This window comes from Athene cunicularia (genome assembly GCF_003259725.1).
Source record: "Athene cunicularia isolate RWA chromosome 3 unlocalized genomic scaffold, athCun1 chr3_part1, whole genome shotgun sequence".
Lineage (NCBI taxonomy): Eukaryota > Metazoa > Chordata > Aves > Strigiformes > Strigidae > Athene > Athene cunicularia.
Window position 1 is genome coordinate 13,554,512 of NW_020799097.1, and position 16,407 is coordinate 13,570,918.

Here is a 16,407-nt window from a genome sequence, read left to right on the forward strand (position 1 = left end):
AGTCAAACTTTGTCAAGTAAAATGTTCTACTTCATCTCAGCAATGCACGAAGACAAATTCCACCAAGGGTCACTGTCATACAGCAGTCAGTTCACCAAGAGTTCTACTCAAGAATGGGTTGTGATTTGCTCAGTTCTCTTAATTGAGTAAACTTTTTCTTGAATTCTATAACAAATCCCTATTTGCAGACAGTTTTGGTGTTGGTTGGAAGCTTTGGTTGCAGGTGCCCTCCTCTTTTAATGGTATGGGATGTTGGTATGAATATACAGGTGCAGTATGAAGATACTCTGGTCCTCAAACATAAAGCTTTACTGATGTAAAAGACCTTTTTATATGACTAGAATGCTGTACAGCAACAGGAGTTGCACTAAAATGTGTAATTGTACAGTTACCTGTGAACACAGGCTTTATTGTTTTAGGCCTCTACTTGAGAAGAGAGGGAATGACATGGATAATTTAAGTGACTTATTTGTATGCACAGCTACAGTACTTAAGTGCACAAATTAGAGAGTTGAGATCGTGTGGATGAATAAGATGAAAATCTGATTACCAACAATTAACCTGTTTAGATGACTTCATGTTTCAGTAAATTCACTGATTAAGAAGACAGATATAGAATGATGGAATACTAAAAACTGAGAGATCAGTCTATCACATGAATAACACCATTCTGAGGTCCAATGTTAGTGTTAGAAAATACGTTTAACTTAAAGTCATAATGGTCTAGGAGTTAGAAAAACTATTTCTTTGAATGTAATCAGATTTCTCTCTTCCTTTATTTTGCCTCCTGCTGGTCTTCCTAGTTTTTTATAGACAAGATATTTTTTAATGTCATTTAGAGAATTTCCTAGCTTTAATATTTGTATCTCTGTGTGTGGTGTGTTTTTTTTTTTTAATTTACATTTTTCAGTGGATAGATTTTTAGATTTTTTTTTTCATTCCTCTTCGATGAAATAAGCATTTTTTTATTTGCTTGGAAGTCACATGTGTTTTCACTGTCTAACAGGTGCACCGCCTGATTAATCTCTTTAGAAAGGGGCAAATTCTTCCCCCCCAATAATTGTTAAAGTGTGACTTCTCTGAATAGCTCATGTTTTTCTATCAACCTGTGGGTCATATGTCAGTTGACATAAACACCTAAATGGGAAAGAATGCATCTAGTCTCTTGTCTGTAATCACCCCAGAGTCCTGGTGAACAGATGATGTTTATCTCCTCGATTAATATAGCAGCTAGTTGGTCTCTTTTTTTCTGTTTTTTGTAGATAGTTGTTCCAGGTTTTATTATATGAGTTTACATTATTTTTCTTCATTCACTGTTGTCTCTGATCATTTTGTTCAGATAATTTTGAATTTAAATGCTGCACTTTGTTCTGCTTTCAGCCTCTCCAGACACAATACTGTTTTGTACTCATTATCCAGCCCTTCAAGCCATCCATGAAAGTACTGAATAATACTGAGCCCAAAACAGACTCCTACGAAATGTTGTTTATAGACATCACTGGTGTCACAGTGAACCATCAATAGCTGCATAACTAGGTAGAAGACAAAAGCTATCTTAAAAAAGTTTCAGCTAAATCATAGTAATCCAGATTTTGAATTAGGATTTGTCCCTCTCGCAGGTGACATCATACCCCCTCTAAGCACAGCCTCTCACTGAAGCTAGGTGGACACTCAAGTGCTTATTGCAGAAAAGACGGTCACGTGTGTTGCTCTGAGAAGTGCTGTGGGTGGTGGCTTGCTGCTTAGGGTTTTATTTCCATTTCCTGGCCAGAGCAGCAGTGCAGTCATTTGTGGCAGAGGTATGAGGAGGTATTTGTATTATTTGGACAGTCTTCAGTGCTTGGCAAGTTGTCCAGTCTCTTCCTGTGGAAAAAGGGTTGGAGGCCACTCCAAGGGATTGCAAGTTGGACCACACTGTCCTACACCTTATTTACCTGGTGCAGAAGAGAGTGTTTCATATGACATTTTCAAAGTCTTTGCTAAAATAAAAAAATGCCATAGTGATGGTCTTATTCTGAATTACAGAACCTGTTGTAGGGCTCTGTGGGAACATATTTCCATACAAATCTTTTTATGTTTGTTTTTTCATTTTATGTTTTGATGGTTTTCATGAACTGGGGAGTATCTGATAGGTCTGCAGTATCATTTCCCCTTTCATGCCTGCTTTCTTCCATGTCTGAAAGAGACTTTATTTCTCTTTTCCAGTCTTTTGTATCCTGTCATGTTCTTGAGAGTGATGTCTCTTAACTTGATTTATTATTTCTGTAGGTGTTTGGGGGTCAGTTTTTCAGGCCCAGAAACATCTTTTTTTTAATTCTAGACTGAATTTTCAACGCTGAACTCTCACCCATTGTTATTGGCAACTGTTAGCTGTTCTTTTGCCTGAGATCTTTTAATTAGAATTAAAGCAACAAAAGACATTTATCACTTTGCTTTTCTTGGCTTTTTGTTAGTTTTTTTTCATATCAGTATGTCAGCATGATATAGTGTCATAAGGAAAACAGAGTCAGCACAGTCTCTTATAAGTTACCAAGTGAAAAGTGGATAACAAGTACCCTTCTCCATAAACCACTGGCAAGACTGGCATTAAAACAAAACACCCAGTTGCTGTAGCTGCATTTGAAGAGGACGCTGAAAAACAAGGAGCAAAAGAGAGAATCTGCAAAAATTAGTGAATGGATGAAAATAAATTGAAGTGAAAGACTGAAGGAGTGCAGTGTGTTATCAGAGGTTGAGACATGATTGGTTGTATTCTCAGATATTTTTAGATGGAAGCCAGTAGAAGTGTCTCTTGATTTACAAAGAAAGGCATAACAAGAACCAATTGAGTTGAACGTAGACAATTTCAAATTTTAGCATAAGGCGTGATATTTTGACAATAATTGTTGGAATGTATAATTCTCTTTCAAGAGAGATGATGGATTCTCTGTACTCAAACATTTCTTTAGGTTAGACTGGATATGGCTGCTAGACATGTTATCAGGCACAGAGTTAAGTCATCTGACTGGTGCCCCCTGAAATCTAGTGACCTTTGGCTTCAAAATCTGGTGGTGTAAGAATAAGCAGAAGTTAATTGATTAGCTAAACATGTGTTTTCTTATGTGGAGGCCTTTATGCCTCTGTACTGAGCAAGGTAGACTGTTAGAACATGTCCCATTAGAACATGTAACCAGCACTAGTGTATAATTGTGAAGCATCTAAGAGGAAAACAAAAGGCTGGCATATCATCTGAGTTAAATGTTTTGAAAATAGCAATGTTAATTTCTGTATTATTTTGCATTTGCTTGCTGAGAGGTTTAATTTTTCTTTATTTTAAAGCAGCTTATTGAGACCACAAACTCTGATGCAGCATCTGCATCTTTTCTCTCCTGCCTTGTTGCTTTAAAAATGTACAGTACCTAGTTACATTTTATAATTTGTTTAGTTTCCTTTTCTTCCTTCCACACCCCAAAACATGGTTTGGTGTTCTTTTCAAGAGGCTTTTTTATAATTATGTGTTATTTCTTATGACACTGATTCTCCAGTTAGTTTTGAGAGGCTTTCAGACAGAAAAAGTTACCAAGCATGGTAAAATTGCTGGTTTGTTGAGGTATTTGTTGAGGTGTTGTTTGTATTTTATGACTCTCAGGATTTATTTTTCTGAATAAAAATTCCATCTATTTTTGTGGATTTTTGTGGATACACATTTTCATTGAAAGGAGACATTTAGAGTGGATCTCTAACTTTGCATTCACGAAGTTTGCTGGAATGGCAGGTACACTGCTCGAAAGAAATAGAGTGGAATATGAGATTGTCAGAAGTTTATTAAGTCTATGACTGATCAGACAAAGCTTAATATATTTAATTAATTTTTCTTATTCCTTGATCCTGTATCATATCGTTCACTGAAGACATCAACAATCAGTAGCAGCAGAGAATACAAGTTTAAGGGGACAAGTCTGGGTAAAAGAACAAGCCTTGCCTCAGTGAGTCAGAGCTTGGTGTGATAGGATATATCCTTCTGCGCAGTGTGTCTTGAAGATACAAATTTAGAAAAGAGTGAGCAGCGTGCAGCCAGAGAGCTCCCTGTGCCAAGCAAGGCCAGGTGTCTCTGCAGTACATTTACAGTTGGAGCACTTAACATCTCTTCATCTGCGAATAATTTTTAGGCTTTTAGGTTCACAGCTACTAATACCCCACTGCTGAAAGTGTGGTTGCATCTTGGTCATCAAATTGTTATGCTTGTCATTAAACTGCAAAAGATGTAAAAAATATATGACTTGCATTCTCTCAGCTTAATATTTAGCTGATGAGCAATTGCTCTCTAAATGTTGGAGTGAAACACAGAGCACCTCAAAGAGTTGGTAACCATTTTCAGGGTGACTGTCATACAAATCTAGAGCGCTTAGTGTAAGTGGTCCTGGAATATGGGGCATCTCTGATGGCTCTCATTGGGAAATGATTGTGACAAATGACCCAAATTCTTGGAAACAACAAAAAAGGGAAAGGGAAGTTATAATTTGATTTCTAACATAATTTGTTAGTTGAAATACGTTTTGATTTATAAATGAAAAAGTCGATGCAGTGTTGAGGAAAAGAAACCGCATGTGTAGGATGTTTTATTTTTTTGGTTTTAACTAAAAGCCAAGTTAAAAGATTTGGAAAAGCACAATAGGTTTGTTGGGGAGTTTGTTTTGCTTTGGGTTTTTTTCTCTGTGCGCTTTCTTCTTGCAGAAGATTTATGATGCTAAATTTGTGCTATAGTATAAAAGATGAGAAATTAGGTGAATGAGGGAAAGTTAATTTTCTAAACTAATCAAGTGTAAAAAAATTGTATAAAATTTGGAAAGATTTTGCAATGTAACTTTATGATGCTGAACTGTTATGTATGTTATTTCCTTTTTGTTTTGTTCCATTTTTATGATTGCATAATTGAGTTACAGAAATGTCACAAGTGTCTGTTAAGTTTCTTCATGTGCTTTGCAGTATTTCAGTAAGCACAAATATACTAGTCCCACAGAGAGCTGTGATTTCTCTGTTGTTCTTTCAGTAAAAGTCCTGGTTCTAATGGTGATTCAATACCAGCCTTGTCTTAATATAACAAACATTTCACTTATAACCCTATATTCCACATTTCTCTAAATTCGTCCTTTCAAGTTTCCAAAGAGTTATCTCCAACAGGGAGTTCATTTGTTGTGGAAGTTTGGTTTTCATTTTGCATTTGACATAGAATTTTCATAAATTTCAATGTGAACGATGATGTTAATATCCCTGGAGATCTCACCAAATTAGTTTACTTTTATTTTCAGTGTATAAAAGAATTATGTTTGCTGCTGCTTAACCAGTCCTTCCTGCTGCCATCCCTGAAACTGCTGGTGGAAAGCAAAGATCAAGATCTTCATGCTGTGGCATTGGAGCAGATAACAGCTGTTGCTAAGGTATGAGCAGTTGAATTAACCAGCTTTCAGAGTTTGAGGTAATAAATTAGCTCTTTTATCTTCATATGGTAAGCAGAGACTATTGAGACCCTTATCATTATCAAGATTTTCCACAGCTATTGTGTCCACAGTGAGCACTAACACAGGGTTAGTAAAGATGTTTTATATAGGCTTAAGGTGCTTAAAACTCATAGCACTTTCTTTAAATTACTTAGTATGCTACTTTAAGTCAGTGTGGTGGAACAGAAACTGTTCTGTTATATAGAGTGTTACCTCTGTGTTTGTATTCTAGCTCTTTGGGGGTTTTTTGAAGTGATAATAGTACATCATATGAGTTTGCTTGTTTCTGACAAACTTGGCAGTCTGTTTATATACACACGGAGAGCTGCTACATCACTGGTTTTGTTGTAGAAAGGTTAAAATGCAAGTTGGTATGTTTGGGACTTTCATGCATTCCTAACAAGTTTATTCTATCAAGCAGCAAAGTTTCTGGAGAAGAAAACCTAAATACTGTCTTTTTTTCTTCAGACAAGAACTGAAAGACATTACTGTATATTTTTCAATTGTTATATAAAGTTACATTACTTTTTTTTTCCTGTGTATTTGCTTTTCAGTTAAGAAGAAACACCTGAAAAGATGAAAGCTCATCTCCTAGACGAAAGCATTATATTATCTTTTATCTTTTTTTTCTGAAAACTGAGATGGGTTTAAAACTTCTCGAGTCTTAATTGAACTGTGCATGTAAAACCTGACTTTCTTGGATTTTATATTATCTGTTGTCTAGCATTCTGTCACAAAGGAAGAGGGAAGTATTCTTAGACCTTTATATGAAAGAGAATGGTTTTCCTATCTGGCTGAATTAACTGCATGAAATGTTTCCAAAATTGTAATATTGACATAGGAAAAGCTTATCTCTAATATTTCCAAATTCTGCACTGTATCTTTGGGAGCTCTTGGTTGTCTATTACAGTATAAAATAATAATTGATGTTAAATTTCCTGTAGGCTACTTCAGAATACGATGGCCCATACAGAAGCAGAAATGGAACTGTGTATATCTTTTAAAAATAAGCATCCTCAAATCACAAAAGCTTTAAAAAAATGTGATTTGTAGGAGTTCAGATTGAAATTATAACTATTTTCTGAGATACACGAAGTAGGCAAACATTCCCCCATTTCTGCAGGAGCCTTTTAGGGCAGGCCCCCTGCTCTAGTTATATTAATTGCCACAAATTTTTCAGATTCCTTGATGACAACAAACAGTGCATCTTCTATCCCCTACAAAAGATAGTTTGTGTCCTGCTCTTCCCAGGATTCTCCCTTAAATCTCACCTCCTCACTTACTCCTGCTCATGTGCCATGTCTTTCCTTCTTACACCACACATTCCATTCTGGAAGCTTTCTTTTTTTGCATCCATTGTATAGCTTGAGAAAGGATTTATCTCCTTTCTGGAACACAGTGGTGAAGTCCACTCAGAGAAGCAATAGATCTGGAAGCATATGTTCCATCTATCTATATGTTAATTTTCCTTTAAAAGGACTTAGTTACCACAATGGATGAAGCACCATCTTTTTTTAACCTGTTCTCTATGATCATTTAAAATGGTAATAAGGAAGGTGGCAGGGCATATTATATGTAGTTCATATCTGTTTATATCAAAATTCCAATGCCATAGTTAGCATCATGTGAGAATTTGGAATATTTCTTAGTAGAGTTTGGCATTCTGTGAAGAGAACCACAGGTTTTTATTAAGATATTCCTATTCCCTTTTCTTTATACAAATAGCAAATTTTCTGAATTTTTCCACAGAACAATATTTTATAAATATTAACCACCAAAACAATAGTAAATTATCTTTAGTATATCGATAGTTTTCTTTTGCCATGTGCAATTTAAATTTTGTCTACAAAGCAATGCTTTTTTTCTAGCTGCTTTTAAACAAGATGATCTCATTGAAAAGCAAGAAGGGATCTGATCTATGCATTCACCTTCTCATCTATATGTTCTTGTTAACCTTTTAAAACTGACTTTTTTGTTAACAGATGAAAGCTGCTGTGTAAGTGACTAGCTCTGAAGCTTGCCAGCAGGAATTTGTGTCCAAGTACATTTTATTTAACTATTTTTAAAGCATAATGCTGTGCAGTAGCACTCTCTGAATGGTTACTAATTGTATTGCTCTTAACTGGCCTTTTCTTTCTAGTGTGCTATGGCTTTCAATTTTCTACACTCTAGGTTGATTACATTATATTGGAGTTTTAGGGCCCAGAACCATATTGTTTTCTTACTAATATAAAGCACTTTGTAAGCTTGTGCATGCCTAAAATAATATTCTTTTTGGTCTTCTTATGCAGGAGGCAGCTTGATAAGCTGTTTCTAATTTTTCCTTCTAAATTCAGTATTAATTTGAGCACATGGTTCTGTAAGACTGCTGGATAACGTAGAATTTTCAAAGCATTTAGCTTTGGTCTAATGTTTCATCTTAAGTCAATGAAATCATTACATCAGGCACAGAGCTTAACCAGTACCTTCAATGTGACATTCCACTGCCACTGTTAGAAAAGCAACTAGTACAGAAGTGTGCCATGCTAAATTTAAAAGATGTTCTTACAGTTTTTAGAAAATTATGTCTTACTCCTTGTTTTATATGCATCTCTTATGATCACATTAGTTGGTGTTGTACTAAAAGTGCATATATTGCTTAGCTCTATCAGTATTGTTTATTCAGTATAATCTTGTATGCATACTACTTGCTTTTTAAAAACAGTATTCGGACTATTAATGCTTTTTTCAGAGTTCTTAATGAATTTTTCATGGGAAGCCCATTTCTGCTTACATTAAACAGGAAAAGGACAAATAACATCTGGCAAAGGGAAATCATAGCTGTTGATTCCCTGACATAGTACTAACGCAGCCCACAAACATGGCTGTGAGAAAAATACAGCACTTGCTTGCTGATACGATGTATTAGTTACCATTTGTTGTATGCTACTGACAGCTTTATGGATGTTTACAGTTAAGGATGATGCTGAAGTGCTGATACTAGGAGTTGTATAGCTTTGCCTGGAATAAAACAACCAAGATTTTGTGTAAGCTTTTTTGAAATTGCAGACCTCTCTTTTTATTGTGTATCTTTTTATAAACTGCCACGTCTTTTTTGGATTACAGAAATAACTGTTCTTCCTCTGTGTTGTGTGGTGTGTGAATAATTTTAAAAATCATTTTACTTAAGCTTATTACTGCCAGTAAGGTTTAGAGTTTGCCCTCAAGAGTCAGACTGTTTTTGAGAAGGGTTTCAGTGTTGTCTGTTCACTTGGTTATCTTTCAGAGATTAAGACTGATTTTTATGCTTCTGCCAGAGCAAGTAAATATTCTATTACCTATTGGTAGTTATGCTGTTAAAACAGCTATCACATGGGAGTTAATATAATCAGTGCAAATACTTCTTCAGTCAAGGCTTTAATAGAAGATAGAAGTAGAAAATATTTTTAGTTCATCTAAAATAACTCAGCTCTGTTTGCATACTATACTTTCAGTGATGGGGTACTGAGACCACCTTTGCAACGTGATTTATTAAAAAACGTAATATGAAAAATAATGAAGAATGCATGACATAATGGAATTTTCAGTTTCTCCAGTGTCTTATGCCATTTATGGTTACTTACTTGATGTAGCTTACCTTTTAAAAGACATCTCATTAAATTATATGTAAGCTAATGATGGTTATGTTAGACTATCTTTCTCTGTTTTATTTTTCTAAGTTTTTTTTAATCTTTGTCAGTTTTTCCCCTTATGTATTTGTCCTATAGCTGTAGACTCCAATAAGGAATAAATTGAAAAGCATTTTTACCTTCAGTAGTAGTGGAGAGCTATACTCTGGGAAATAGCAGGTTCAGTTCTTTTTTGCTGTTATGTCATCAGCAGCTCTTATCTTTCCATTAGTATTCATATTTCATAACACATGGATTTTATAATGCATAAGTTATGCATGAAATATAGCCTATTGCTAATACCAAAATCTCTAGACACCTGCACAAACAATATTGACAGGGAGTTGCCCAGACCCTGACTTGCCCCTTAGTTAGGCAAAAGATACCACCTGTCCTAGTCTTGCTTACCTAAGATTCTCACTACTGGAGAATTTAGGTTTTTTTTTCCCCAGATACTCTGCATTATAGCAAGTATAGCTACAATGTCCTTACAGGCTGTATTAGCAACCAAAAAAAAAACCTGGATGCTGATATAAGATGTGGGTTTGAGCTTCGAGAGCAGATCCGCAAAATTATTGCATTCATGGTCACATGAATTTTTGGAGGCCTCAGTGATTTATCAGTAAAGCCCTCTAGATGCCTCAAGTGCCTCTTCTGAGTACAGCAAAAGAGGTGCTACCTGTGGCAAAGTTGATCTTCACCCACCTATTTCACACACAGGCTTTTTAAAAACTTGCTGGCTCCCTGTCTCTGCTTGCCATGGGGACCTGCTGACCTTGGTAGAGGAGAGTGCCTCCAGCCTGAGCCTGTTTGCAGTTCATAACATCAGTGTGCTGATGGCAAAGCCCCAGGCAGGCATGCCTGACCCTTACTAATTATGCACTGACATCGCTCAGTTCAGTGTAAAACACAAATTGCTATTCTGATTCAGAAATACAGTAGTACTATAGGGGTGAATACAGGTTGCACTACTGCTTCTTGTTTGGATCATTTGCCAAGGGCATTAGGGCAACAGTTTGAATCCCCCACCCTCTCCAGAGCAGCACTTGGTAGCCTGGGACGCAGCTTCTCCCCATCCTGCTGAAGATGTGCAGAAAGAGCTCAGGGCTCATGGTGACCGAGTACAAGTGGGTCCTCACTTTTGTACTTGTTGAGCGGAACCTTGCTGAGATGTGGTTTTCTATCTGTAGATGCAGATCCATTTATAAATCCTGCATTAAAGAGAAATTTGATAAAATGCACAAGCCCTGTTTGAAGCAGAGTGCTGTGGCACTGATTCAGTGGAAGTGAGTGCATCTGTTGCAGTTCTGTTTGTGTTCACTTTCTAGATGAATATATATGCCTGTAACAGGGAAAGGTATTGATCATTGCAGTCTGAAAGAGTGAGCTAGTAATCAGAGATACCACTTGAATGCCTATGTCTTGAAAGCCAATACCTAAGTAAGTATGTAAGTCAAGGAAAAAAGTCGGTTCCTCTTAGCATAATTATCCCCATTAGTTCTTTTACTTGTACATGTGCACATTGTGTGTGGGCACCACACCAAATCTGCTTTCAAATCCTACTGCAGGAGAGATGGATATGAAAAACTAAAGCTGCTCCCATTTAAGCCTTTCAGAAGTAACAGATTTTGCACTAATGAAAAATTTAGCACTCTTAGCATGGAAGTCTAGATAGGCATAAACATTTTTCTCCATCATATATATACTCCGAGTTTGTCATTATTGTGGTTTATAGTTTATTCACACATTATGGAAAGTGGTTGTGTGTTAATTTGGGTAGAAGATACCTGCGCCTCTGAGACTTGCTTAAACTCCAGTCAGCTGCATCCCATATCACTGGAATAGTGTTTCTGGGATCAGCAGTAAACTTTGCTGGGAGCAGTGTTTTAAGACTTAGTTAGGAACTTGGGATAGCAAGAGCTCTGCATACGCAGCAGATCAGAAGTGACTCTAGTAAGATCCTATTTCTGCTCTCTGCCCAGAAGAAGCAGTTTTTTAACACTGGGATGGTAAGGGTGCTTTTTAGTAGCTGTGTTAATCAGGTTTTACTCTCTTGTTTACAAGTCTTATCAAAAGAGTGATTTTGAAAAAGAAAATGTAGTGCATTTAGAGAGTCTGTGTCTACTGTAGGCTAATATTTGGTATGTACGCCAGAAATATATATACTTATATACATCCAATCTGTGCTAGTTTAAACAACATTTTAAATATGATTGAAATCACTGGCAAACAAAAATAGCCATGAAGGTATGTTTCAAAAGGTAAAATTCTGAGGATCAAAAGTCCATCTGGATTAGTATCCTGGCTCAAATGGATGGAAGAATTATAAGTCTAGTGAAGACTTAAGAATAGGGCAAATGTATAGGCTCTTTTTCTGAGATTCTGCTCTCCCAACTTCCAGTTACTTTCAGCTGTAACTGCCAGTGGTTTTCTTTCTCAATTTTGTCCAGTTTCTCCTTAAACTTGGGTGAGTTTAATGTCCTGCAGTATCATTTGCCACAGTTCAACAGTGTAAAAATTAATCTTCTTTTTTTTTTATTTATTTACTCTGAATGTGATCCTACTAGATTCATTTGATGCTTCATAATTCTTTTTTTAATGAGAGAATGTGTTTAATCAAACCATGTATAATTAATGATGTTGCTATCTGCACTGACCCCCTAAGCTGCCTCTTTTAGACTGGGGAGTCCTCGTTTTGCTGAGTTACTTCTTGCACAGACACCACATTATACTCTCTGTGGTGCATTTTTACTTTTAAAAATATGCCATGTGTGATTACCTTTTATATTGTTTCAGTATTGTTTTGCTTTAATGCTTGTTGTTCTGATTTAAAATGAATTTTAAATACATGTAGTCTTAAGGTGAACTTAATTTGATTTAATTTAAAAAATCTGACAGTTTTATCTAAACCGCTGCTTGGTGTATAAGCTATCTTAATTAAGGTTTTTGAATATACATTAATTCATTGACATTCTCTAGGTGTTGGTAAGGAATTCTGGTGTGTGCATTTGTTTTTATTTAAACTAATGACTGTGACTGTCTCTTCATATTCAACTGATATCAAGAGACGTTGACATGATCTGGAGTTGCAAAATGGTAAATAGTCAATCTAGCGTTCTAAACAGCACTTTTTAATACAGATTTCTTATTAAACCCTGGTGTCTTTGAATTCTTCCCACACCTGTCAGACTCAGACTGGCCAAAGAGTTGCAGAATAGACAGTGGCCTGTGCTGTGTGAAAAGTATTCCCAGGGTCTGGTTGCCATCTTGTGTCTCCATCCAGTTGCCTGGTGGAGACAGTTATATTACAAAGGTTTCCTCTTTCTGACCAGATCTTCAGAGAGCCTTGACATCAAAAAAATGGGAAATGTTAATCAATTTAAACCTACTGGACTGCTTGAGCTTAAGGATGAGCTGTCAGACACAACCAAGAGCCTTTTGTGTGCTTTTTTGTTATGTGTAAAGACGCAATGACTTCACTTATGCATGAGTACAGACAGGTTTCTCTGCACGCGGGCATGTTCATCTCCATAGTGTAGCTCAGATGTTTAATGGGTTTATGCTAGAAAGCGCCTTTTACTTTAAAACTTGTCTCTCTCCATTTGCAGGCTTTTGACACACAAAATCACACTAATCTACAGGACTTTTCATTAACTGAATAATAGCTAAAAAAATTAATTTAAATCAAACCTCCCATCTGCTATTAATCTCATTACTATAATTACTGTTTGCATTTTATGTTCATAAAATGAAACACTGAAGTCTTGTGTAAAGTTGCATCCTACATACAGGTCAAGAATAGAGCACCCAGAGCTCAGAGGTGGGGCAGCCTCCCATTACAGAAGAGACAAGAACTGTTTGGGTAATTCTTTAGTATGCTGCATGGTATGCTACAAGATGCCAACACTAGGAATCAACCTGTCTTCAACAGGAAAACATGTCACTAACATATGGCAATTCAGAGGAATTATTAAATAATCAAAGACTTAAATATTGGACACTCTAAAGACTGGACATCCGTACAGTTCTTAGAACTCTTTTGTAAAGTGGACCTAGAACTGCTATACATCGTTGCCTTGGCTTTCTAATTTATATCTGAAAATGTTTGAAGGAAATCAAGTTTATTTTTAAGATTTTAATGCAAAGAAAACCACAAATATCTAAATGAATTAATGGAAGAAGTAGCATGAGGGTGAAGCAGCAAACTCTCTTCCTGGTTAACATGATAAAGACATTCTGTTTTTCTGGAAAGCCTCTGAAGTTTCAAAGGAAGTGAAAATAATAGATTGAAAGTAATGATCTTCTGTTATTAATGGCAAAATGAAGGTGATAAAATGAGTTATAACAGCTTTTCATGCCACAGTAGTTTGTGTTTTGTCTTTTTAATTTTTAAATTATATTTTATAGAGTACCTTTTTTCCAAAATAGAACAACAAATTATTCTGTTTCTGTGGCTTATAACATACATGCTTTTCAGTCATCATGGTGACTTTTCAGCTCTTTCACAGAAGTGAAACTTAAAGTCATTAGTCTAAAACTAGTAAGTTTTAAGTTAAACAGTAAGGATCTTCTAAAAGAATTTGTTGCTACTTCAAAGCAAGTTCTTTGTCCTGAAGGTAGTTGCAGATTTCTCATCCACTTTAATGCAAGGAGCTACATGGTGGTTCCTCATGAATGCTTTGTGTTCCTCTACACTCAAATGTAATATTGATTACTCCACAATGCTGGGAGTCTTGGTATTCCATGCATTCAAGTGAAAATTGCATTCTTGTTCTGATTTATGCTTTGAGAACCCTGTTTCTTAACTACCTGTATAGGGAAACTGGAGAGAGTAGTCTCCCACAGTAGATGGTCCATTTTAAATGGTGGGCATGATCTATCACAGTATGTGTCCGAGTAGGTAGGATTTTTTTTTACCAATACATTTTCTGGACTAATGGATCATACTTCTGTTCAATCATTCTGGGAGGGGGGAAAAAAAAAAATATCCACACCACAACTGGAAATTGACACTGTTAAATGTTACTAAGAAATGGGTATGGAAATTTCATGGGACAGAGAATTGGGTAATAAACAAGAAGTATCTGTTGCAGTGTGCTCATGGTGACACTAGTGGGGCAAGGGGCGGATGCAGCCATTGCACATGAACACAAGGAAGCAAAGTTCTGCACTGTTTTAGCTAGAACTAAACCAGAGAGACAAGAAAACTTTAAATGCTGTCCTGAAAAGAATCAACATTAAAATTAGTTTTGTGATGCTAATTTGATTAAAAACTGCTTAATTTCAGCTATCAAGTGTCAGTGCCAAATCTTGGTATACAGTAGTCACATCCTGTGGTCCTGTGTAGAACTTGAATTGGTCTTCAGGGATCACTGGATCTAAGGGTCTTTATTACTTGCTGGTACCCTGGTACCAACGATGTAAGGTAGTACATAATTTTTCTGGAAAATGAAATAGAGGTTAACCAGTCAGATCATTATTTTTTTTAAAACTGAGAGATTGTTTTGTAAACGTAGCATAGTTTCATTAGTTTATTTGTAACTTGATAGGATACAACTATTGAATACTATTGTCTACCCCTACTTTCACCCTTTTTTTTTTTTGTTATATGTATTTGTGTTAGTGTACTTCTTGAAGGGATAAGTCACCTGTGCTGATTAAAACAACACTGCATTTCAAGGAACCCAGGAAAAACATGTTAAAATTAACTGAAATAGAAATTAAAGTATTCTATAGTGTTATTTGTAAAGCTGTAGGCACGACTTTCAAGAGGCTGCTCTCATGTATCATTCTTCTGAGAGATCCAGGATGTCTCGCAGAGATAGCAGCTCTGTGCTTCAAACCTTTTAAAATATGAGTTGTATTGTTTTAAAAATCTCTTCTTTGCTGTGAGTGCTGAAACTCTGGAAAATCTGAGTCTGCAAATGTTGCCTATCATATTAATATGAGGAATGTCACATATTAATATTATGTGAGCAAAAATTAATATAATCTATATTTTTTATATATATATATATATATATATATTTAATATACTCCTCAGGGTGTCATTCTTGATATGGAGATAAATGATGCTGTCCATTCTGCACTAGGGCTGGGAACCTGTGAAAAGTCTATAAAGCTGTTCATGTAATCCTAACCAGGTTGTTAAGCATCTTAATTCCTTAACTTCATGCAGGTCAAATATTAATATTAATGTGATAGAGACTGTTAAAGATGCACCTTTATATATTCTGACATATGCAAAGTGTGCATCCCTGTTGTTAATCCATACGGAATACTCATCTTGCTTTCAAGGTCACGCTGTGCAGTTAGAACAGTCATGACATGTTCCGGTTGATGGATGTATCTGGTAATTAATTTTTAATTACTTTGGATTTTTCTTCCTTCATAGGTTGATGATTCCAATTGTGATGCTGAAATACTTTCCTTGCTCCTCAATGCCAAGTTAGTGGTGAAGTGCATATCTACTGCCTTCTATCCTTGCCTTATTGACCACTTGCTGGCAAACCAGGGAGAAGGAGACTGGGATGTAGAGGAAATAGCAAAACAACTTAAAGAAGCAGGGTTCAGCGCAGAGGCCGGGTCTCTCTTGATGTCTCATCGAGGGACTCATCCTGCACTCAGGACTTTTACTACTGCCCTCCAGGCTGTTCAGCATTGGATCTAAAAATGTTGGATTTATGCATTTGTCTGTCTTTTTACTGGAGATCTTACATAAAAGGGAGAAATTGTTGTTCTAGTGAAGTAACAAAGTTAGTTATTACCTACATTTTGTAGAAAATACAAAGAGCACACACTTAGTGAATTCCCATATACTTCTAATTGTTTAAAAAAATTATTGGTGCGGACCATATCATTCTGTTATATGACTAGTAGAGCATTGAATCTGATAATCCTTTTCAGATCAAACTGTTTAATGATTACACTCTGTGACACATAAATGAAACATTAGTAAGCTGTCAGGTTATATACGATTTGTCTTAATTTCTGTAAGTAATTTACTCTTGTCATAATGTAAAACTAATGTAAAAATATAAAGATATATGGAGAAAAAAAATCACAGTGAAGAGTGATTTCTGAGAATTTAAAAATCTTAATATTTGGTATTGTGCAATGTTGTTACCACAGCTTTTGTTTGCAATAAATAAAATATTTTGCATTTACTGTAGTCTCTTTTTTTCTTCCTTCTAGACAGATAAATATTTTCTTTCTTCAGCTCCTTTTTCTGAAATTCATGTCTCTCCTTAGGAAAGTTGAACTTTTCTGTGCTTGCAGACAGT

At 35.8% G+C, this 16,407-nt stretch overlaps 1 protein-coding gene across 1 annotated transcript in view; it reads left to right on the forward strand.

Moving 5' to 3' along the window:
- NBAS (neuroblastoma amplified sequence) overlaps positions 1–15,794 on the forward strand; it is a 186,939-nt gene extending 171,145 nt beyond the window's left edge. The window contains exons 51-52 of the mRNA XM_026846497.1: positions 5,289–5,417; positions 15,519–15,794. Coding sequence (XP_026702298.1) covers positions 5,289–5,417; positions 15,519–15,794 — 405 coding nt within the window. The remainder of the gene's footprint in view (positions 1–5,288; positions 5,418–15,518) is intronic.
- The last annotated feature ends 613 nt before the right edge of the window (positions 15,795–16,407 follow it).